The sequence below is a fragment of the Mya arenaria genome, chromosome 4 (assembly GCF_026914265.1).
Source record: "Mya arenaria isolate MELC-2E11 chromosome 4, ASM2691426v1".
NCBI classification, from domain to species: domain Eukaryota; kingdom Metazoa; phylum Mollusca; class Bivalvia; order Myida; family Myidae; genus Mya; species Mya arenaria.
In genome coordinates, this window is record NC_069125.1 from 2,627,310 (window position 1) to 2,653,389 (window position 26,080).

General features: G+C 39.6%; 1 protein-coding gene across 1 annotated transcript in view; it reads left to right on the top strand.

Moving 5' to 3' along the window:
• LOC128231595 (prion-like-(Q/N-rich) domain-bearing protein 25) overlaps positions 1 to 20,952 on the top strand; it is a 33,421-nt gene extending 12,469 nt beyond the window's left edge. Inside the window, exons 11-15 of the mRNA XM_052944617.1 lie at positions 17,047 to 17,139; positions 18,082 to 18,201; positions 18,985 to 19,074; positions 19,322 to 19,432; positions 19,717 to 20,952. Coding sequence (XP_052800577.1) covers positions 17,047 to 17,139; positions 18,082 to 18,201; positions 18,985 to 19,074; positions 19,322 to 19,432; positions 19,717 to 19,793 — 491 coding nt within the window. The 3' untranslated portion in view covers positions 19,794 to 20,952. The remainder of the gene's footprint in view (positions 1 to 17,046; positions 17,140 to 18,081; positions 18,202 to 18,984; positions 19,075 to 19,321; positions 19,433 to 19,716) is intronic.
• Positions 20,953 to 26,080: the final 5,128 nt, after the last annotated feature.

Below are 26,080 nucleotides of genomic sequence, written 5' to 3' on the forward strand. Positions count from 1 at the left end.
TGAAAGTGTAGCCATTGCTATAGGTGACAGTGTAACCATTGCTATAGGTGACAGTGTAGCCATTGATATAGGTGAAAGTGTAGCCATTGCTATATGTGACAGTGTAACCATTGCTATAGGTGACAGTGTAGCCATTGCTATAGGTGACAGTGTAACCATTGCTATGGGTGACAGTGTAGCCATTGCTATATGTGACAGTGTAGCCATTACTATAGTTGACAGTGTAGCCATTACTATAGGTGACAGTGTAACCATTGCTATGGGTGACAGTGTAGCCATTGCTATATGTGACAGTGTAGCCATTGCTATAGGTGACAGTGTAGCCATTACTATAGTTGACAGTGTAACCATTGCTATAGTTGACAGTGTAGCCATTACTATAGGTGACAGTGTAACCATTGCTATGGGTGACAGTGTAGCCATTGCTATAGGTGACAGTGTAGCCATTGCTATAGGTGACAGTGTAGCCATTACTATAGTTGACAGTGTAACCATTGCTATAGTTGACAGTGTAGCCATTACTATAGGTGACAGTGTAGCCATTACTATGGGTGACAGTGTAGCCATTGCTATGGGTGACAGTGTAACCATTGCTATAGTTGACAGTGTAGCCATTGATATAGGTGACAGTGTAGCCATTGCTATTGTTGACAGTGTAACCATTGCTATAGGTGACAGTGTAGCCATTGCTATAGGTGACAGTGTAGCCATTACTATATTTGACAGTGTAGCCATTGCTATAGGTGACAGTGTAGCCATTGCTTTAGGTGACAGTGTAGCCATTGCTATAGGTGACAGTGTAGCCATTGCTATAGGTGACAGTGTAGCCATTGATATAGGTGAAAGTGTAGCCATTACTATAGGTGACAGTGTAGCCATTGCTATAGGTGACAGTGTAGCCATTGCTTTAGGTGACAGTGTAGCCATTGCTATAGGTGACAGTGTAGCCATTGCTATAGGTGACAGTGTAGCCATTGATATAGGTGAAAGTGTAGCCATTACTATAGGTGACAGTGTAGCCATTGCTATTGGTGACAGTGTAGCCATTGATATAGGTGACAGTGTAGCCATTGCTATAGGTGACAGTGTAGCCATTGCTATTGGTGACAGTGTAGCCATTACTATAGGTGACAGTGTAGCCATTGCTATAGGTGACAGTGTAGCCATTGCTATTGGTGACAGTGTAGCCATTGATATAGGTGAAAGTGTAGCCATTACTATAGGTGACAGTGTAGCCATTGCTATTGGTGACAGTGTAGCCATTACTATAGGTGACAGTGTAGCCATTGCTATAGGTGACAGTGTAGCCATTGCTATAGGTGACAGTGTAGCCATTGCTATAGGTGACAGTGTAGCCATTGCTATAGGTGACAGTGTAGCCATTGATATAGGTGAAAGTGTAGCCATTGCTATGGGTGACAGTGTAGCCATTGCTATAGGTGAAAGTGTAGCCATTGCTATGGGTGACAGTGTAGCCATTGCTATAGGTGACAGTGTAGCCATTACTATAGGTGACAGTGTAGCCATTGCTATAGGTGACAGTGTAGCCATTGCTATGGGTGACAGTGTAGCCATTGCTATATGTGACAGTGTAGCCATTGCTATAGGTGACAGTGTAGCCATTGCTATAGGTGACAGTGTAGCCATTGATATAGGTGAAAGTGTAGCCATTGCTATAGGTGATAGTGTAACCATTGCTATAGGTGACAGTGTAGCCATTGCTATTGTTGACAGTGTAACCATTGCTATTGTTGACAGTGTAACCATTGCTATAGGTGACAGTGTAGCCATTGCTATTGTTGACAGTGTAACCATTGCTATTGTTGACAGTGTAACCATTGCTATAGGTGACAGTGTAGCCATTGCTATAGGTGACAGTGTAGCCATTACTATAGGTGACAGTGTAGCCATTGCTATAGGTGACAGTGTAGCCATTGCTATAGGTGACAGTGTAGCCATTGCTATAGGTGACAGTGTAGCCATTGCTATAGGTGACAGTGTAGCCATTGATATAGGTGACAGTGTAACCATTGCTATAGGTGACAGTGTAGCCATTGATATAGGTGACAGTGTAACCATTGCTATAGGTGACAGTGTAGCCATTGCTATAGGTGACAGTGTAACCATTGCTATAGGTGACAGTGTAGCCATTGATATAGGTGACAGTGTAGCCATTGCTATAGTTGACAGTGTAACCATTGCTATATGTGACAGTGTAGCCATTGCTATAGGTGACAGTGTAGCCATTGCTATAGGTGACAGTGTAGCCATTGCTATATGTGACAGTGTAGCCATTACTATAGGTGACAGTGTAGCCATTGATATAGGTGACAATGTAGCCATTGATATAGGTGAAAGTGTAGCCATTGCTATATGTGACAGTGTAGCCATTGCTATAGGTGACAGTGTAGCCATTGCTATAGGTGACAGTGTAGCCATTGCTATTGTTGACAGTGTAACCATTGCTATAGGTGACAGTGTAGCCATTGCTATAGGTGACAGTGTAGCCATTGATATTGGTGACAGTGTAGCCATTACTATAGGTGACAGTGTAGCCATTACTATAGGTGACAGTGTAACCATTGCTATAGGTGACAGTGTAGCCATTGCTATAGGTGACAGTGTAGCCATTGATATTGGTGACAGTGTAACCATTGCTATAGGTGACAGTGTAGCCATTACTATAGGTGACAGTGTAACCATTGCTATATGTGACAGTGTAGCCATTGCTATAGGTGACAGTGTAGCCATTGCTATAGGTGACAGTGTAGCCATTGCTATTGTTGACAGTGTAACCATTGCTATAGGTGACAGTGTAGCCATTGCTATAGGTGACAGTGTAGCCATTACTATAGGTGACAGTGTAGCCATTGCTATTGTTGACAGTGTAACCATTGCTATATGTGACAGTGTAGCCATTGATATAGGTGACAGTGTAACCATTGCTATAGGTGACAGTGTAGCCATTGCTATAGGTGACAGTGTAACCATTGCTATAGGTGACAGTGTAGCCATTGATATAGGTGACAGTGTAGCCATTGCTATAGTTGACAGTGTAACCATTGCTATATGTGACAGTGTAGCCATTGCTATAGGTGACAGTGTAGCCATTGCTATAGGTGACAGTGTAGCCATTGCTATATGTGACAGTGTAGCCATTACTATAGGTGACAGTGTAGCCATTGATATAGGTGACAGTGTAGCCATTGATATAGGTGAAAGTGTAGCCATTGCTATAGGTGACAGTGTAGCCATTGCTATAGGTGACAGTGTAGCCATTGCTATAGGTGACAGTGTAGCCATTGCTATTGTTGACAGTGTAACCATTGCTATAGGTGACAGTGTAGCCATTGCTATAGGTGACAGTGTAGCCATTACTATAGGTGACAGTGTAGCCATTGCTATTGTTGACAGTGTAGCCATTGCTATAGTTGACAGTGTAACCATTGCTATATGTGACAGTGTAGCCATTGCTATAGGTGACAGTGTAGCCATTGCTATAGGTGACAGTGTAGCCATTGCTATAGGTGACAGTGTAGCCATTGATATAGGTGACAGTGTAGCCATTGATATAGGTGAAAGTGTAGCCATTGCTATATGTGACAGTGTAGCCATTGCTATAGGTGACAGTGTAGCCATTGCTATAGGTGACAGTGTAGCCATTGCTATTGTTGACAGTGTAACCATTGCTATAGGTGACAGTGTAGCCATTGCTATAGGTGACAGTGTAGCCATTACTATAGGTGACAGTGTAGCCATTGCTATTGTTGACAGTGTAACCATTGCTATATGTGACAGTGTAGCCATTGATATAGGTGACAGTGTAGCCATTGCTATTGTTGACAGTGTAGCCATTGCTATAGGTGACAGTGTAGCCATTGATATAGGTGACAGTGTAGCCATTGCTATAGGTGACAGTGTAGCCATTGCTATAGGTGACAGTGTAGCCATTGATATGGGTGACAGGGTAGCCATTGCTATAGGTGACAGTGTAGCCATTGCTATAGGTGACAGTGTAGCCATTGCTATATGTGACAGTGTAGCCATTGCTATAGGTGACAGTGTAGCCATTGCTATAGGTGACAGTGTAGCCATTGCTATAGGTGACAGTGTAACCATTGCTATTGTTGACAGTGTAGCCATTGCTATAGGTGACAGTGTAACCATTGCTATAGGTGACAGTGTAGCCATTGCTATAGGTGACAGTGTAGCCATTGCTATAGGTGACAGTGTAGCCATTGCTATAGGTGACAGTGTAGCCATTACTATAGGTGACAGTGTAGCCATTGATATAGGTGACAGTGTAGCCATTGCTATAGGTGACAGTGTAGCCATTGCTATAGGTGACAGTGTAGCCATTGCTATAGGTGACAGTGTAACCATTGCTATAGGTGACAGTGTAGCCATTGATATAGGTGACAGTGTAGCCATTGCTTTAGGTGACAGTGTAGCCATTGCTATAGGTGACAGTGTAGCCATTACTATAGGTGACAGTGTAGCCATTGCTAAAGGTGACAGTGTAGCCATTGATATAGGTGACAGTGTAGCCATTGATATATGTGACAGTGTAGCCATTGCTATAGGTGACAGTGTAGCCATTGCTATAGGTGACAGTGTAGCCATTGCTATATGTGACAGTGTAGCCATTGCTATTGTTGACAGTGTAACCATTACTATAGGTGACAGTGTAGCCATTGCTATAGTTGACAGTGTAACCATTGCTATAGGTGACAGTGTAGCCATTGATATAGGTGACAGTGTAGCCATTGATATAGGTGACAGTGTAGCCATTGCTATTGTTGACAGTGTAACCATTACTATAGGTGACAGTGTAGCCATTGCTATGGGTGACAGTGTAACCATTGCTATAGGTGAGAGTGTAGTCATTGCTATAGGTGACAGTGTAGCCATTGATATAGGTGACAGTGTAGCCATTGCTATTGTTGACAGTGTAACCATTACTATAGGTGACAGTGTAGCCATTGCTATGGGTGACAGTGTAGCCATTGCTATTGTTGACAGTGTAACCATTACTATAGGTGACAGTGTAGCCATTGCTATAGTTGACAGTGTAACCATTGCTATAGGTGACAGTGTAGCCATTGATATAGGTGACAGTGTAGCCATTGCTTTAGGTGACAGTGTAGCCATTGCTATGGGTGACAGTGTAACCATTGCTATATGTGACAGTGTAGCCATTACTATAGTTGACAGTGTAGCCATTACTATATGTGACAGTGTAGCCATTACTATATGTGACAGTGTAACCATTGCTATTGTTGACAGTGTAGCCATTGCTATAGTTGACAGTGTAGCCATTACTATATGTGACAGTGTAGCCATTACTATATGTGACAGTGTAACCATTGCTATTGTTGACAGTGTAGCCATTACTATAGTTGACAGTGTAGCCATTACTATATGTGACAGTGTAGCCATTACGATATGTGACAGTGTAACCATTGCTATTGTTGACAGTGTAGCCATTGCTATAGGTGACAGTGTAGCCATTACTATAGTTGACAGTGTAACCATTGCTATAGTTGACAGTGTAGCCATTACTATAGGTGACAGTGTAGCCATTACTATGGGTGACAGTGTAGCCATTGCTATATGTGACAGTGTAGTCATTGCTTTAGGTGACAGTGTAGCCATTACTTTAGGTGACAGTGTAGCCATTGCTATAGGTGACAGTGTAGCCATTGCTTTAGGTGACAGGGTAGCCATTACTATAGTTGACAGTGTAGCCATTGCTATAGGTGACAGTGTAGCCATTGATATAGGTGACAGTGTAGCCATTGCTATAGGTGACAGTGTAGCCATTGCTTTAGGTGACAGTGTAGCCATTACTATAGGTGACAGTGAAGCCATTGCTATAGGTGACAGTGTAGCCATTGCTATAGGTGACAGTGAAGCCATTGCTATAGGTGACAGTGTAGCCATTGCTATAGTTGACACTGTAGCCATTGATATAGGTGACAGTGTAGCCATTGCTATAGGTGAAAGTGTAGCCATTGCTATAGGTGACAGTGTAACCATTGCTATGGGTGACAGTGTAGCCATTGCTATAGGTGACAGTGTAGCCATTGCTATAGGTGACAGTGTAGCCATTGCTATAGGTGACAGTGTAGCCATTGCTATTGGTGACAGTGTAGCCATTGCTATAGGTGACAGTGTAGCCATTGCTATGGGTGACAGTGTAGCCATTGCTATAGGTGACAGGGTAGCCATTGATATAGGTGACAGTGTAGCCATTGATATAGGTGACAGTGTAGCCATTGCTATAGGTGACAGTGTAGCCATTGCTATGGGTGACAGTGTAGCCATTGCTATAGGTGACAGTGTAGCCATTGATATAGGTGACAGTGTAGCCATTGCTATAGGTGACAGTGTAGCCATTGCTATAGGTGACAGTGTAGCCATTGATATAGGTGAAAGTGTAGCCATTACTATGGGTGACAGTGTAGCCATTGCTATAGGTGACAGTGTAGCCATTGCTATAGGTGACAGTGTAGCCATTACTATAGGTGACAGTGTAGCCATTGATATAGGTGACAGTGTAGCCATTGCTATAGGTGACAGTGTAGCCATTGCTTTAGGTGACAGTGTAGCCATTGCTATAGGTGACAGTGTAGCCATTGCTATAGGTGACAGTGTAGCCATTGATATAGGTGAAAGTGTAGCCATTGCTATATGTGACAGTGTAACCATTACTATATGTGACAGTGTAGCCATTGATATAGGTGAAAGTGTAGCCATTGCTATAGGTGAAAGTGTAGCCATTGCTATATGTGACAGTGTAACCATTGCTATATGTGACAGTGTAGCCATTGATATAGGTGACAGTGTAGCCATTGATATAGGTGACAGTGTAGCCATTGATATAGGTGAAAGTGTAGCCATTGCTATATGTGACAGTGTAACCATTACTATATGTGACAGTGTAGCCATTGATATAGGTGACAGTGTAGCCATTGATATAGGTGACAGTGTAGCCATTGCTATATGTGACAGTGTAACCATTACTATAGGTGACAGTGTAGCCATTGATATTGGTGACAGTGTAGCCATTGCTATAGGTGACAGTGTAGCCATTGCTATAGGTGACAGTGTAGCCATTGATATAGGTGAAAGTGTAGCCATTGATATAGGTGAAAGTGTAGCCATTGCTATAGGTGACAGTGTAACCATTGCTATAGGTGACAGTGTAGCCATTGATATAGGTGAAAGTGTAGCCATTGCTATATGTGACAGTGTAACCATTGCTATAGGTGACAGTGTAGCCATTGCTATAGGTGACAGTGTAACCATTGCTATGGGTGACAGTGTAGCCATTGCTATATGTGACAGTGTAGCCATTACTATAGTTGACAGTGTAGCCATTACTATAGGTGACAGTGTAACCATTGCTATGGGTGACAGTGTAGCCATTGCTATATGTGACAGTGTAGCCATTGCTATAGGTGACAGTGTAGCCATTACTATAGTTGACAGTGTAACCATTGCTATAGTTGACAGTGTAGCCATTACTATAGGTGACAGTGTAACCATTGCTATGGGTGACAGTGTAGCCATTGCTATATGTGACAGTGTAGCCATTGCTATAGGTGACAGTGTAGCCATTACTATAGTTGACAGTGTAACCATTGCTATAGTTGACAGTGTAGCCATTACTATAGGTGACAGTGTAGCCATTACTATGGGTGACAGTGTAGCCATTGCTATGGGTGACAGTGTAACCATTGCTATAGTTGACAGTGTAGCCATTGATATAGGTGACAGTGTAGCCATTGCTATTGTTGACAGTGTAACCATTGCTATAGGTGACAGTGTAGCCATTGCTATAGGTGACAGTGTAGCCATTACTATAGGTGACAGTGTAGCCATTGCTATAGGTGACAGTGTAGCCATTGCTTTAGGTGACAGTGTAGCCATTGCTATAGGTGACAGTGTAGCCATTGCTATAGGTGACAGTGTAGCCATTGATATAGGTGACAGTGTAGCCATTACTATAGGTGACAGTGTAGCCATTGCTATAGGTGACAGTGTAGCCATTGCTTTAGGTGACAGTGTAGCCATTGCTATAGGTGACAGTGTAGCCATTGCTATAGGTGACAGTGTAGCCATTGATATAGGTGAAAGTGTAGCCATTACTATAGGTGACAGTGTAGCCATTGCTATTGGTGACAGTGTAGCCATTGATATAGGTGACAGTGTAGCCATTGCTATAGGTGACAGTGTAGCCATTGCTATTGGTGACAGTGTAGCCATTACTATAGGTGACAGTGTAGCCATTGCTATAGGTGACAGTGTAGCCATTGCTATAGGTGACAGTGTAGCCATTGATATAGGTGAAAGTGTAGCCATTACTATAGGTGACAGTGTAGCCATTGCTATTGGTGACAGTGTAGCCATTACTATAGGTGACAGTGTAGCCATTGCTATAGGTGACAGTGTAGCCATTGCTTTAGGTGACAGTGTAGCCATTGCTATAGGTGACAGTGTAGCCATTGCTATAGGTGACAGTGTAGCCATTGATATAGGTGAAAGTGTAGCCATTGCTATGGGTGACAGTGTAGCCATTGCTATAGGTGACAGTGTAGCCATTGCTATGGGTGACAGTGTAGCCATTGCTATAGGTGACAGTGTAGCCATTGCTATAGGTGACAGTGTAGCCATTGCTATAGGTGACAGTGTAGCCATTGCTATGGGTGACAGTGTAGCCATTGCTATAGGTGACAGTGTAGCCATTGCTATAGGTGACAGTGTAGCCATTGCTATAGGTGACAGTGTAGCCATTGATATAGGTGAAAGTGTAGCCATTGCTATAGGTGATAGTGTAACCATTGCTATAGGTGACAGTGTAACCATTGCTATTGTTGACAGTGTAACCATTGCTATTGTTGACAGTGTAACCATTGCTATAGGTGACAGTGTAGCCATTGCTATTGTTGACAGTGTAACCATTGCTATTGTTGACAGTGTAACCATTGCTATAGGTGACAGTGTAGCCATTGCTATAGGTGACAGTGTAGCCATTACTATAGGTGACAGTGTAGCCATTGCTATAGGTGACAGTGTAGCCATTGCTATAGGTGACAGTGTAGCCATTGCTATAGGTGACAGTGTAACCATTGCTATAGGTGACAGTGTAGCCATTGATATAGGTGACAGTGTAACCATTGCTATAGGTGACAGTGTAGCCATTGATATAGGTGACAGTGTAACCATTGCTATAGGTGACAGTGTAGCCATTGCTATAGGTGACAGTGTAACCATTGCTATAGGTGACAGTGTAGCCATTGATATAGGTGACAGTGTAGCCATTGCTATAGTTGACAGTGTAACCATTGCTATATGTGACAGTGTAGCCATTGCTATAGGTGACAGTGTAGCCATTGCTATAGGTGACAGTGTAGCCATTGCTATATGTGACAGTGTAGCCATTACTATAGGTGACAGTGTAGCCATTGATATAGGTGACAGTGTAGCCATTGATATAGGTGAAAGTGTAGCCATTGCTATATGTGACAGTGTAGCCATTGCTATAGGTGACAGTGTAGCCATTGCTATAGGTGACAGTGTAGCCATTGCTATTGTTGACAGTGTAACCATTGCTATAGGTGACAGTGTAGCCATTGCTATAGGTGACAGTGTAGCCATTACTATAGGTGACAGTGTAGCCATTGCTATTGTTGACAGTGTAACCATTGCTATATGTGACAGTGTAGCCATTGATATAGGTGACAGTGTAACCATTGCTATAGGTGACAGTGTAGCCATTGCTATAGGTGACAGTGTAACCATTGCTATAGGTGACAGTGTAGCCATTGATATAGGTGACAGTGTAGCCATTGCTATAGTTGACAGTGTAACCATTGCTATATGTGACAGTGTAGCCATTGCTATAGGTGACAGTGTAGCCATTGCTATAGGTGACAGTGTAGCCATTGCTATATGTGACAGTGTAGCCATTACTATAGGTGACAGTGTAGCCATTGATATAGGTGACAGTGTAGCCATTGATATAGGTGAAAGTGTAGCCATTGCTATATGTGACAGTGTAGCCATTGCTATAGGTGACAGTGTAGCCATTGCTATAGGTGACAGTGTAGCCATTGCTATTGTTGACAGTGTAACCATTGCTATAGGTGACAGTGTAGCCATTGCTATAGGTGACAGTGTAGCCATTACTATAGGTGACAGTGTAGCCATTGCTATTGTTGACAGTGTAGCCATTGCTATAGTTGACAGTGTAACCATTGCTATATGTGACAGTGTAGCCATTGCTATAGGTGACAGTGTAGCCATTGCTATAGGTGACAGTGTAGCCATTGCTATAGGTGACAGTGTAGCCATTGATATAGGTGACAGTGTAGCCATTGATATAGGTGAAAGTGTAGCCATTGCTATATGTGACAGTGTAGCCATTGCTATAGGTGACAGTGTAACCATTGCTATAGGTGACAGTGTAGCCATTGCTATAGGTGACAGTGTAGCCATTACTATAGGTGACAGTGTAGCCATTGCTATTGTTGACAGTGTAACCATTGCTATAGGTGACAGTGTAACCATTGCTATAGGTGACAGTGTAACCATTGCTATAGGTGACAGTGTAACCATTGCTATAGGTGACAGTGTAGCCATTGCTATAGGTGACAGTGTAGCCATTGCTAAAGGTGACAGTGTAGCCATTGATATAGGTGACAGTGTAGCCATTGCTATAGGTGACAGTGTAGCCATTGCTATAGGTGACAGTGTAGCCATTACTATAGGTGACAGTGTAACCATTGCTATAGGTGACAGTGTAGCCATTGCTATAGGTGACAGTGTAGCCATTACTATAGGTGACAGTGTAGCCATTGCTATTGTTGACAGTGTAACCATTGCTATAGGTGACAGTGTAGCCATTGCTATAGGTGACAGTGTAGCCATTGCTATTGTTGACAGTGTAACCATTGCTATAGGTGACAGTGTAGCCATTGCTATAGGTGACAGTGTAGCCATTGCTATAGGTGACAGTGTAGCCATTGCTATTGTTGACAGTGTAACCATTGCTATATGTGACAGTGTAGCCATTGATATAGGTGACAGTGTAGCCATTGCTATTGTTGACAGTGTAGCCATTGCTATAGGTGACAGTGTAGCCATTGATATAGGTGACAGTGTAGCCATTGCTATAGGTGACAGTGTAGCCATTGCTATAGGTGACAGTGTAGCCATTGATATGGGTGACAGGGTAGCCATTGCTATAGGTGACAGTGTAGCCATTGCTATAGGTGACAGTGTAGCCATTGCTATATGTGACAGTGTAGCCATTGCTATAGGTGACAGTGTAGCCATTGCTATAGGTGACAGTGTAGCCATTGCTATAGGTGACAGTGTAACCATTGCTATTGTTGACAGTGTAGCCATTGCTATAGGTGACAGTGTAGCCATTGATATAGGTGACAGTGTAGCCATTGCTATAGGTGACAGTGTAGCCATTGCTATAGGTGACAGTGTAGCCATTGCTATAGGTGACAGTGTAGCCATTACTATAGGTGACAGTGTAGCCATTGATATAGGTGACAGTGTAGCCATTGCTATAGGTGACAGTGTAGCCATTGCTATAGGTGACAGTGTAGCCATTGCTATAGGTGACAGTGTAACCATTGCTATAGGTGACAGTGTAGCCATTGATATAGGTGACAGTGTAGCCATTGCTTTAGGTGACAGTGTAGCCATTGCTATAGGTGACAGTGTAGCCATTACTATAGGTGACAGTGTAGCCATTGCTAAAGGTGACAGTGTAGCCATTGATATAGGTGACAGTGTAGCCATTGATATATGTGACAGTGTAGCCATTGCTATAGGTGACAGTGTAGCCATTGCTATAGGTGACAGTGTAGCCATTGCTATATGTGACAGTGTAGCCATTGCTATTGTTGACAGTGTAACCATTACTATAGGTGACAGTGTAGCCATTGCTATAGTTGACAGTGTAACCATTGCTATAGGTGACAGTGTAGCCATTGATATAGGTGACAGTGTAGCCATTGATATAGGTGACAGTGTAGCCATTGCTATTGTTGACAGTGTAACCATTACTATAGGTGACAGTGTAGCCATTGCTATGGGTGACAGTGTAACCATTGCTATAGGTGAGAGTGTAGTCATTGCTATAGGTGACAGTGTAGCCATTGATATAGGTGACAGTGTAGCCATTGCTATTGTTGACAGTGTAACCATTACTATAGGTGACAGTGTAGCCATTGCTATGGGTGACAGTGTAGCCATTGCTATTGTTGACAGTGTAACCATTACTATAGGTGACAGTGTAGCCATTGCTATAGTTGACAGTGTAACCATTGCTATAGGTGACAGTGTAGCCATTGCTATGGGTGACAGTGTAACCATTGCTATATGTGACAGTGTAGCCATTACTATAGTTGACAGTGTAGCCATTACTATATGTGACAGTGTAGCCATTACTATATGTGACAGTGTAACCATTGCTATTGTTGACAGTGTAGCCATTGCTATAGTTGACAGTGTAGCCATTACTATATGTGACAGTGTAGCCATTACTATATGTGACAGTGTAACCATTGCTATTGTTGACAGTGTAGCCATTACTATAGTTGACAGTGTAGCCATTACTATATGTGACAGTGTAGCCATTACTATATGTGACAGTGTAACCATTGCTATTGTTGACAGTGTAGCCATTGCTATAGGTGACAGTGTAGCCATTACTATAGTTGACAGTGTAACCATTGCTATAGTTGACAGTGTAGCCATTACTATAGGTGACAGTGTAGCCATTACTATGGGTGACAGTGTAGCCATTGCTATGGGTGACAGTGTAACCATTGCTATGGGTGACAGTGTAGCCATTGCTATATGTGACAGTGTAGCCATTGCTATAGGTGACAGTGTAGCCATTGCTATTGTTGACAGTGTAACCATTGCTATAGGTGACAGTGTAGCCATTGCTATGGGTGACAGTGTAGCCATTGCTATATGTGAAAGTGTAGCCATTACTATAGGTGACAGTGTAACCATTGCTATATGTGACAGTGTAGCCATTACTATAGTTGACAGTGTAGCCATTACTATATGTGACAGTGTAGTCATTACTATATGTGACAGTGTAACCATTGCTATTGTTGACAGTGTAGCCATTGCTATAGGTGACAGTGTAGCCATTACTATAGTTGACAGTGTAACCATTGCTATAGTTGACAGTGTAGCCATTACTATAGGTGACAGTGTAGCCATTACTATGGGTGACAGTGTAGCCATTGCTATGGGTGACAGTGTAACCATTGCTATGGGTGACAGTGTAGCCATTGCTATATGTGACAGTGTAGCCATTGCTATAGGTGACAGTGTAGCCATTGCTATTGTTGACAGTGTAACCATTGCTATAGGTGACAGTGTAGCCATTGCTATGGGTGACAGTGTAGCCATTGCTATATGTGACAGTGTAGCCATTACTATATGTGACAGTGTAACCATTGCTATTGTTGACAGTGTAGCCATTACTATAGGTGACAGTGTAGCCATTGCTATTGTTGACAGTGTAACCATTGCTATAGGTGACAGTGTAGCCATTGCTATGGGTGACAGTGTAGCCATTACTATAGGTGACAGTGTAGCCATTGCTATATGTGAAAGTGTAGCCATTACTATAGGTGACAGTGTAACCATTGCTATATGTGACAGTGTAGCCATTACTATAGTTGACAGTGTAGCCATTACTATATGTGACAGTGTAGCCATTACTATATGTGACAGTGTAACCATTGCTATTGTTGACAGTGTAGCCATTGCTATAGGTGACAGTGTAGCCATTACTATAGTTGACAGTGTAACCATTGCTATAGTTGACAGTGTAGCCATTACTATAGGTGACAGTGTAGCCATTACTATGGGTGACAGTGTAGCCATTGCTATGGGTGACAGTGTAGCCATTGCTATGGGTGACAGTGTAGCCATTGCTATATGTGACAGTGTAGCCATTGCTATAGGTGACAGTGTAGCCATTGCTATTGTTGACAGTGTAACCATTGATATAGGTGAAAGTGTAGCCATTACTATAGTTGACAGTGTAGCCATTACTATATGTGACAGTGTAGCCATTACTATATGTGACAGTGTAACCATTGCTATTGTTGACAGTGTAGCCATTACTATAGTTGACAGTGTAGCCATTACTATATGTGACAGTGTAGCCATTACTATATGTGACAGTGTAACCATTGCTATTGTTGACAGTGTAGCCATTGCTATAGGTGACAGTGTAGCCATTACTATAGTTGACAGTGTAACCATTGCTATAGTTGACAGTGTAGCCATTACTATAGGTGACAGTGTAGCCATTACTATGGGTGACAGTGTAGCCATTGCTATAGGTGACAGTGTAGCCATTGCTATATGTGACAGTGTAGCCATTGCTATGGGTGACAGTGTAGCCATTGCTATATGTGACAGTGTAGCCATTGCTATAGGTGACAGTGTAGCCATTGCTATGGGTGACAGTGTAGCCATTGCTATGGGTGACAGTGTAGCCATTGCTATATGTGAAAGTGTAGCCATTACTATAGGTGACAGTGTAACCATTGCTATATGTGACAGTGTAGCCATTGCTATATGTGACAGTGTAACCATTACTATAGGTGACAGTGTAGCCATTACTATGGGTGACAGTGTAGCCATTGATATAGGTGAAAGTGTAACCATTACTATAGTTGACAGTGTAGCCATTACTATAGGTGACAGTGTAGCCATTGATATAGGTGAAAGTGTAACCATTGCTATGGGTGACAGTGTAGCCATTGCTATAGGTGACAGTGTAGCCATTGCTATAGGTGACAGTGTAGCCATTGCTATATGTGACAGTGTAGCCATTGCTATAGGTGACAGTGTAGCCATTGCTATGGGTGACAGTGTAGCCATTGCTTTAGGTGACAGTGTAGCCATTACTATAGGTGACAGTGTAGCCATTGCTATAGGTGACAGTGTAGCCATTGATATTGGTGACAGTGTAGCCATTGCTATAGGTGACAGTGTAGCCATTGATATAGGTGACAGTGTAGCCATTGCTATTGGTGACAGTGTAGCTATTGCTATAGGTGACAGTGTAGCCATTGATATTGGTGACAGTGTAGCCATTGCTATAGGTGACAGTGTAGCCATTGATATAGGTGACAGTGTAGCCATTGCTATAGGTGACAGTGTAGCCATTGCTATAGGTGACAGTGTAGCCATTGCTAAAGGTGACAGTGTAGCCATTGATATAGGTGACAGTGTAGCCATTGCTATAGGTGACAGTGTAGCCATTGCTATAGGTGACAGTGTAGCCATTACTATAGGTGACAGTGTAGCCATTGATATAGGTGACAGTGTAGCCATTGCTATTGGTGACAGTGTAGCCATTGCTATAGGTGACAGTGTAGCCATTGCTATGGGTGACAGTGTAACCATTGCTATAGGTGACAGTGTAACCATTGCTATAGGTGACAGTGTAGCCATTGCTATATGTGACAGTGTAGCCATTGCTATAGGTGACAGTGTAGCCATTACTATAGGTGACAGTGTAACCATTACTATAGTTGACAGTGTAGCCATTGATATAGGTGACAGTGTAGCCATTACTATAGGTGAAAGTGTAACCATTGCTATGGGTGACAGGGTAGCCATTGCTATAGGTGACAGTGTAACCATTGCTATATGTGACAGTGTAGCCATTACTATTGGTGACAGTGTAGCCATTGATATATGTGACAGTGTAGCCATTGCTATAGGTGACAGTGTAGCCATTGCTAAAGGTGACAGTGTAGCCATTGCTATAGGTGACAGTGTAACCATTGCTATAGGTGACAGTGTAGCCATTGCTATAGGTGACAGTGTAGCCATTGATATAGGTGACAGTGTAACCATTGCTATAGGTGACAGTGTAGCCATTGCTATAGGTGACAGTGTAACCATTGATATAGGTGACAGTGTAACCATTGATATAGGTGACAGTGTAGCCATTGCTATAGGTGACAGTGTAACCATTGATATAGGTGACAGTGTAGCCATTGCTATAGGTGACAGTGTAGCCATTGCTATGGGTGACAGTGTAGCCATTGCTATAGGTGACAGTGTAACCATTGCTATAGGTGACAGTGTAGCCATTGCTATAGGTGACAGTGTAGCCATTGCTATAGGTGACAGTGTAACCATTACTATAGGTGACAGTGTAGCCATTGATATAGGTGACAGTGTAACCATTGCTATAGGTGACAGTGTAGCCATTGCTATAGGTGACAGTGTAACCATTGCTATAGGTGACAGTGTAACCATTGCTATAGTTGACAGTGTAGCCATTGCTATAGGTGACAGTGTAGCCATTACTATAGGTGAAAGTGTAACCATTGCTATGGGTGACAGGGTAGCCATTGATATAGGTGACAGTGTAGCCATTGCTATAGGTGACAGTGTAGCCATTGCTATATGTGACAGGGTAGCCATTGATATAGGTGACAGTGTAGCCATTGCTATAGGTGACAGTGTAGCCATTGCTATTGGTGACAGTGTAGCCATTGCTATAGTTGACAGTGTAGCCATTGATATAGGTGACAGTGTAACCATTGCTATGGGTGATAGTGTAGCCATTGCTCCAGTTGACAGTGTAGCCATTGCTATGGGTGACAGTGTAGCTATTGCTATAGTTGACAGTGAAGCCATTATTATATATGAAAGTGAAGACATTGCCAAACATGACAATTTAGCCATTGTTGGTTTGGCAGTGTTTTCATTTGCTATTAAGCGATCGCTATAGGAGAATGTGTAACAAATATTGTAGTTCACAGATTTTTTCGTTAAAATTAACTGGGTAGCCACTGTTATTAGTGCAAAGTAGCTTTCGTCTGCTTATATGCAACCTTGCTCACTTTTTTGGTACATTATTTATAATTTGCTATAACTTTCTTTGCTTAGACTGTTGTCCTCTTAATATGAGATTTTAGCACGAGTATTTCAATTCTACCTACATGTCTAACATGTTCTTTTAAGGCGTTGGTACGACATGTGCAGCTCTGACAGACTGTGACCAACTGACAACTTTGATCTGCGATACAGCACTGGCAACCCCGGTTTGCAGGAAAAGTATATCGTACTTTCTTACTGCCCTGCATTGTGTTTGTTTATCAATACGAAACTATCACCTGTCACTGGTAGAAACTGGTCAAAAAGAACAGATCCTCTGTAAGACTGCTACAATGCATTCGCTGTTTGCGTGAGAAACACAAGATTTGCGATCACAATCGTAATAGACTTGGGAAAATGTTGTTTTATTCTTCTTAAGGTTATGCTTGGAATGTTTTTTTACACGTTCAGCATTATGTTTGACAGACTAAACGTCATTCTTATTATTTCAATTGTATCGCTTACTCCACTTAACCAGTCTTTTGCCTAGAATGCCCTTATCCTTTTCATCACATATTTGGTTTTATTTGATTATACATAAAATACTTTACACCATTATCAGCAGCTTTACTGAATAACAGAAGCAAACATATTATAAGCCTTTAAGCTTTGAAGTCGATAACAGCACAAATGACAAAGATGCCACATTACCACAGGTTGTTCCAAATAATTGATTATAAAAAGATTGTTTTCAATAAAGGTAAAATGTATTATATTTCATTAAATAGCATTGCATTCACATCGATGTATTGTGTTTTTGTTCCCTTAATATACATTATAACGATCATACTTTTGTTCGTCTACATATAAAGGCTTTATGATTAGCTGATCTTCATCTTGAACGATTTGCTTATGAAAACACATTTATTTGTTTTTCTTTTCAACGAGCACACGTAAATTCAATTATGCATAAGATCACGAAAAATTAAAATTAAATCTTAAAAACATGACGTAATCTAAAATTGGATTCCTTCTCTACAGAGAAATGAAAATACATCATTATTGTTATAATAACAGTTCCTATAGATATTGACATTTTATGGGTATGCGAACCTTATATTAATGTATATTGAACTACATCTGAAATTTGAATCATATTCAAGGTGTATATGTTTATTACAGAGATGGCAGACTGCTTTGCTGATCAAACCAACTGTGTAGCAAACAGCGAGTGTGACGCAAGCGCCTGTTCATGCATGACTGGTTTTACCCTAGACGGAACATCATTCGTCTGTGGAGGAGGTATTTTGAAGGACCAGTTTTGTTGAAAATAATCTGGAATAATAACTTCCTTACAAAATAATGTTTATACTTAGATTGGAATGTCATTGCAAAATACCAATAATAGTCTCTAAACCGATAGTGATGTTTAACTTCTTAGATTAGCATATTCGAAATATGATACAAACACATGAAAATGATGGATGCCTAGCGACCTGGCTATTTGGTTTCATGTTAGATGAGTTCATGTATAGGGCAAGAATATTGAAAACATCGACTAAAACACTTTCTTGATATAATAATTAAGTCAGAAATATCCTTTTGAAATGTTATCAAATTTATATTCCTTTCCTTACAATAAAAATAGTAATATGCGTTAATGGAACCTGTTAAAGAGCTTTATTATTTTTCGGTTAAATACCTTAATGGTATCTATATGTCCATTATCGAAAAATCAAATTGCAATGATAAAACAGCTTTACCTTTTTTATCAACTGTAACAGGTTCTTTCGAGATGTGTACATGGTTTAAGCAATCGATCCAAAAACCAATAGGGATAAGTCGATTACATTACTTATTGTAGCTTAGGTTTATTTTGATAAAATCAATATTTCTGGTATAATCAAAGTATTGTCTGTGTTGTTATGATCGACAGGGTGCTTATCAAGAAGGAAAAAACACACCATATTCACGACGTATTCGTGACGTACTCCAAAACATTAAATTCTATAACTTCACAGCTAGCAGATTGCTTAATAACAGGCCATGATGATCAATTATATAATACGATATTGTGTGTTGCAGAAATCAGCAAGTCCTGTGCAAATCATGGAGGCTGTGACGCTGCTTCTAATCTTGTATGTAACATAGGTGGAACATCGACCTGCAAAAAAAGTAAGAATAGTCTACGTTGTTTTAAGGAGAACATGTATATTTTGTTCATACCTTTATACTTTAGAAAGAAGGCTACTGTACAAGCACAAATACATTGGCCTTTGTCGCTGGACACTTGTTGTATATAATAGGATCGGTCTGTTTTCAAATTGTTTAAAGATTAATAAAAAAGGCCATATTTAATGAATAAATCATCTATGAAATAAATACAGATAGGTGTTCTGATGATTCACCATTGGCTTTACAGAAGCAGCAGCAGCATGTACCTCTGGGCAATGTATTACGAACGCTGCATGCGAGTGCAGCGTTTGCGCTTGTAGTTCGGCGGCTACAGCATCAGCAATTGGCTTGTGTGAAGGTAAGTCTTACAAGAATACAAAGGTCCGGGCCGGGATGAATAAATGACATTATTGTGTAATTGTCTAGATAAAACATATTCAATGATATTAAAAAAGGAAAAATATTATAAGATTCTGATACAAATTTAGCATTAAGCCGATTGAGATAAATTGTTGATACATACTTAAATATGTTTATGGTGCGGCTTTCAGGAAATAATGGAAAAGCAGCTTTGAAAGAAATTCATTAGAGAAAAGTTGCAATTAGAATAACTTAGTACATTTTTCTCGATTATATTTTCAGTGCAAAGTAGTGCAACAATGGGAGCTTACATCTCCGCATTCGTACTTACGTTCTGCCTTCTCGGCACCAGGATATAGGCTACCGCAATACCATCCCCACGAGTATTTCGGATAAACTAATTATCTTAAGGACATAATTGCTGCAGTGAAAATATAAACTTTATATTATAAAATGAAAAACAACAACAAAGCAACAAATTAACAAAGACATTTTGTTTTCGATGTACACATACCTTTCCAAATTATTATAAAATCCATCATATTCGTTGATTTTTTTCTCTAAAATAATTCTTGAAAACATACTATGTGCATGTAATTGTTAACACTCAAACGTTATTTATGTAAAACTTTGATTGCTTGTGCTTATTTCAACTTGAAGACCGGCTTTATTTCGATGCAATGTTTTTCCCCTAACAAAAAAAAATGTTCATTTTTTCAATTCGTGACATGTTGCAATGTATTAAAATTCATTGTCTGTTAGAATAATATTTTACGTGTTACTGACTTAAACCTATGGTCTTACAAAACAACGTAACTAAATGAGCACTTAGCGTCGTAGTTACCTTTAATTGTAAATATAGATTGCTGTGATAAAATGATAACTATCTATTGGCAAACATGAAGTTAGCGAGTTTTGATAACCATCGGGTACATAATATTGACAGAAATATTATTTAGTAGAATTTATACACTTATTTTTGTGTTTTAAGCTATCCATAATGTAAACTAAAATGTCATATTAAGTGCCCGTTATGTCGATGTCGACTTGCAGACGACGTCGTTTGCAAATATTATTGTTCCCTTTTTTCGCCAATAGCAACTGACCTTCAAGTAAACTGTTACAATAGTATGAAGATAAAATCACGTAAAGTAGTTTAAGATTAATCTTCTTAATAAAATGAGCAGTAATTGATTGATTAAATGACGTCAATTTACTGGGCAGTAGAATATGAACAGGCCGTGTGCCAGTAATTTAAGTGATGGGTGATTTTGATGATAACTGTTGATACATTGTACTTGAAAGTTAGTATTGAGTCAACTGACAACACATGTTTTAAAGTCTATATTGCATTGATCTTTAATCATGTGAACTAGGTTAGGACGATCGCCTGTTAAGCGGTCTAGTGAATTACCAGTAACAGTTACTCTTGCAAAAGGCATTCTTGTAGCTATTGAAAACTGGAACAAAAATATGATGTTTTTTGTGTACTTAGAAAAATAAAACTGTTTTAAACTGCGTTTTTTTATCTTTCCACACTATTTTTGCCTACTCACTATTCGTCTTTAGGTTTTTCGAGGTTCTGAAATGCACACAATATGTCCTTCTTATTATTGTATACTATGAAAGCGTTTGACGTACATTCATTTAATGTGGTAATGTAATCTAGTCTACTTGTTTAATGTCGACTGGCGACAACTTGTCAGATTTATATCGTCTTGTTAAATGGATATGACGGCTTCATTTTGTTGACAAAGTAACAATGATTGAACACAAATATTTAAGTTTAAGGTAAATGTATATCTGCATATCGCGCTTAAAATTATTTGTCTACATTTTGACAACAGGTAGTGTCATATCTTGCCAAAGCGACATTAAAAATGAGACAATTCATCTTGATATCATCAGTACTTACAAAATAGGCTTCCATATCATACTGATTTGCTGGTCAGTCACAAGATGAAGTTTATAAACTGTTTTCATAGACGATTTTAGAAAAGAGTTTGTTATGAAAATATATTTTCGTGATGCCTCGTCGTACATGATGAAAATTTAAAAAGGTACAAATGTTTTAAACTACAAATTTTATTCGCTATGTATCCTACAGCAATAACATTGGGTGTAGAGAATCTGGGCAGTTGATCTAGGCTCATATGTTAACATCTATCCATCTAAAATCTCTTAAAGGTAAATGTGTCAGTTGTGCACAAGGTATCTAGGTCCCAATGTGGCCATATTAAACTGGCATGCGACCATATATGTGTATACTGCATATTTGCAGTCGTGGTATTCAAACGACCCCTGGAGCGATATAACCTTGTACTGGAATAATCAGGGTGCGTATTCATATCAGTACCCTCTTTGCGAAGTCTACTGAAACGGTACCCTTTTTGCACATGCGACGGTCATTCTTTGCTGAAAACAAATCGGCGATGGACAACAATCAAGTTAATGTTCATTCTACTGATGAAAGGAGGTATGCCATGTGCAAAAGAAGTATACCAGGGAACACTAGAATGCTATAGCTATGTCTTTTTTGTAATGTGCCCAATTACTGCAACTCTACAATAAGGTACACAATATCGATATGTCTTGCCTCGCCCACCGCCTCTGCATGTTCTGCGGGCTTAAATGAACCACTGATTTGATTGTGTACACACGAGGAGGAGGAGGAGGAGGCGGTGGATAAGCAGGACTATAGTGATCATCATCATATTTTTATATGCAAAGATCATAACACAATGACGTTATTGATGACCATATTGAGTAAGTGTCAATATGACTTGACTTACATATAAATGGGCAGTGCTGGTTTGTTTGTCAACACATATATTATCCACCACGTTAACACATATACATATCTCAGTCACAATAGGTCTAACATCCTCATTTCTGTCGTTTCAAAAATGAATCATGTCAAAATTATGCACATTTTAGAATTGAGGTTCACTCAAAACAATTAGTGTAATACCATGTATCGAAAACTGTACTTTGTGTTTGACGATTGATTCACTGCCATTTCAAAAACGAACTGACAATACCTGACACACAACATTAAGAGAGCTATTATGCAGACATTGCAAGTTAAAACACATCATTATATTGAGTGGTAAATCACAATCAATGCCTCTAAAACTATAATGTCATATAAAAGAAAAGCAAAATGATGTAACATTGACTGTAAGCACTGTATGAAATGCGGCCCACATCAAATCGTCGCTGTGACGTTGACGTCGTAATTTCTCGTCAACTCATCCCATTTTGAAAAATGGACGTTTTGTTTCGAGGCAAGATAAATATATTTTTACGGATATGAATACTAATAGGTGTGCTTCTAAATCCATTATTCTGTTGATGCGTTGAAATGTTCACATTCAATATCTAAAAAATGTTGAAGTATTTACAACCGCTCTGATTATTGTGTTAACGTACACTCTTATACCACACACAGGTCAAATAGCGTTTTTAAGGCATTATTTCCGAAAACATTGCATAGGCAAGTTCGATTTAATTGCAGATCGTTTCACCTTTCGCCTGCATCTAAACGAGCGGATCTGTCTTTTGTGTAGCACTTAACTTTATTCTGTTCAGGCACAACTAAAAATAAATGACATAACATAGGATTATCTCTTTTATTTCACAACCGGTTCGATTTAACCTAAATCATTAAGTGAAAGCGGTTGGCAAATACATTAGGAAAACCCCATGTGATGGTGTTAATATTTTATTTATAATCTTCTTGAATTTGCACACCTTTACGTCTTTATATTTCTACGAGCACTGAGACAAGGGAAATAACTAAATTTCAGCTTGGACATTCCATATGAACGGAGCAAGTAACTAAAGGGAGACTATACGAACTTCAAAAGTTTATATCTTATTTTAAAGTTCTGTCATTTATTTATTTTTTAAAAAAAATGGTGTAATGCTGCTTTAGCAGTCGTTGTTGTAATTGTTATTGTTGTTGTTGTAGTTGTTATTGTTTTTCCAAGATAATGTTCAGGGGCGTAGCACAGACCAAATCGGACGTTCAAGCCTATCAATCAATGGAAAATGGCATTTCCCGTCGTTGGGTAGGAATTTGCGGATGTTGCGATTGTCACGTAACAGAATAGAATGTGACGTAATACGTTATATTTAAGATATAATTAAGATTTAATTAAATTGATATGTGTCTACATACTGTATGTGTAGTAATGTAGGGCATATTTGATTGACATTTGAATATAAAAATGGTTGACAGCCGACCTGGTACAAATGTACAAAATGGTCATGTTAATTACAAAAACGTGTATTCCTTGGGTTGTAAAGCTGTCATATTCAGACCACAAATTAGTATAAGAGAAATGATTTTGGATGTAAAAGGACAGTTGGCTTAGGCAAGGCAAGCAACGCGGCCTTGGGTCCTTAATGGACGGCAGTTAGGATGTGGGATTACCTTAAATGTCATGCTGTATTATATACTGATTATTATAATTAGAAAGAACGTTGAACAATAAAGACTTAGAACACTTGAACAGTTGTTGGTTGGTTACTGGAGGAACTATCACGAAAGTCAAGAGAGCGTTGGCGTTACGTGACACGATACACTTCTCGCACGTTTACCTCTACTTGCAGAGCACATATAATGCGATGTGTAGTAATTACTTGCCAAATGAAATTACCGAGACAATACCTTGTTGATGAGAAAGACTTTATAGATACATAAAAAATACGCTTGGGTATTGAAGTATTCAATTTTAAAACATGTGAAACAGTTGAAATACATGTATACATATAATAAAACAATGTATAATATAGCTATTGAAAGCATATCAAACAATATTTGAAATAATTATTCAAGTAAAGATCATCAAAAGGGTTCAATCACGGGACTTCTCGATTGCTAAAGCTGCACTTCTGAGGCATCGATATAAAACGATAGTCATGTAACAAAATATAGTATATTCATGACTCTATCGGAGTTTGTCGGCAATAATCAGGTTACTCAGCTAACCTCCCTTTAGTGATGCGATGAGAGTCCATTGAGTGATCGGTATTGGGATGTCAGTGGGGTTTAAGAAAAAGAGCCTTCAAATACGGATATATCAATTGTATGACTTTCACCAACCCCTAGTTGGTCATTAGAGAGTCCCTTGAGTGAATACTATTTGAATGTAAGTGCAAGCAGTGAATAAAAGTACGGGCATTTGAATGCTCACAAATTACTTGCGGGAAAGTCCCTTGATTGACTCGTATTTGAGTGTGAGTGATGCCTGAGATTATTTGCACTTGAATACAGATATATTACTTGGGGGCTATTCAGCTTACCCTACTCAAGTGGTCACTTGCGAGTCCCTTCAGAAAATAGTATTGGAGTGTAAGTGTAAGTGGTGAATAACAATACGGGCCCTTGAATGCTAGTGGTTCACTTGATGGTCCCAAAGCTTACCCCACGCAGTAGTCAATTCAGAGTTAAGCGGAGTATCTTCGGCAACAATGACGTCAAGGGTCTGGGTTGAACTAAGACATGGAAACGGACGCACCTTTACGTAATAAGATCTCTGAGAACCGGTATAAAACGTGAGAATCTAGCGATATATAAAATTATTTTTCGTCGTTGTGAAATTTATACAAAGTGCAAAACCTAAGAGTTGTGTTGTCAACAATTGCTATTAACGACTTCGCCTCTGGAACCGCCTGTTCGAATTATTCATAGTGTTGCATAATTCACCCCCCAAAGTATGTTCGCATAGTTCCAGTTAGGTTATCAACATTGCCACAAGAGAGAATTTAAAAAACAACTTTCATGGCAGTTTTATCTTAAACTGTACAACTATTCCGTTCTTAGCTTTATACCGATTTTGTTTAAAACATTGCTTATGCACGTTCATGTATCTATATTATATTGAAGATAATTGTTTCAGAAAGCGTTAGATCGCAATATACTTCACCGAGTGAGCACAGAACATTTAATTTCACGAGATATTGTCACGAGGGAATAATCCACTTTTAATCCTCACTCAGTAACTAGGTGCAAAACATTTTCTTTCTGAATTGTGAATGGAGCCAAATTTCGGCCCCATTTTAGGTGTAGAAAAAACAGTGAATTTAAAACCATGACTATTATGCCCTCCAAAGTAACTCAATCCATTCTTGTTTAAAAAACAATATTATGAGACGTTGCGGTAGAAGATCGAATTCTTGCTATTTCAACAGTATCAACATCCATTGCCTGGCTGACATTTCCATTGAAGTTGCTGTTACCTTACTTTGGCATTTCATAAATCATTCTTTTATAAATACTTTGCTTGGTTATTATGTTTGCAATCCTTTAAAAGGCGTTATTCTTATAGAGCCGGTATCATGTTTTTAGTTAGGTTCTCAAATCTCGAAGCCTTGTCATTTGGTGTGAGATCCATTTGTTAGTTGTTATTTCCCTTTACTGGCGTTCATAATAAAAAAGATTTCAACAATTGATCGTCGAAGAGAGTTAGGAAAAAAAATGAATTGAAATTACAAAAAAATGGAACACAAATCAGTATCAAGTTCCTTAAAGAATAATTTTGATATTATTCAGTTAAGTTGTGTGTGTAGTTAATGTACCATGTTTTCAAAACCACTGTATTTTAACCAATTAAATGTAAAAGGATTTTCTTCTTTGATA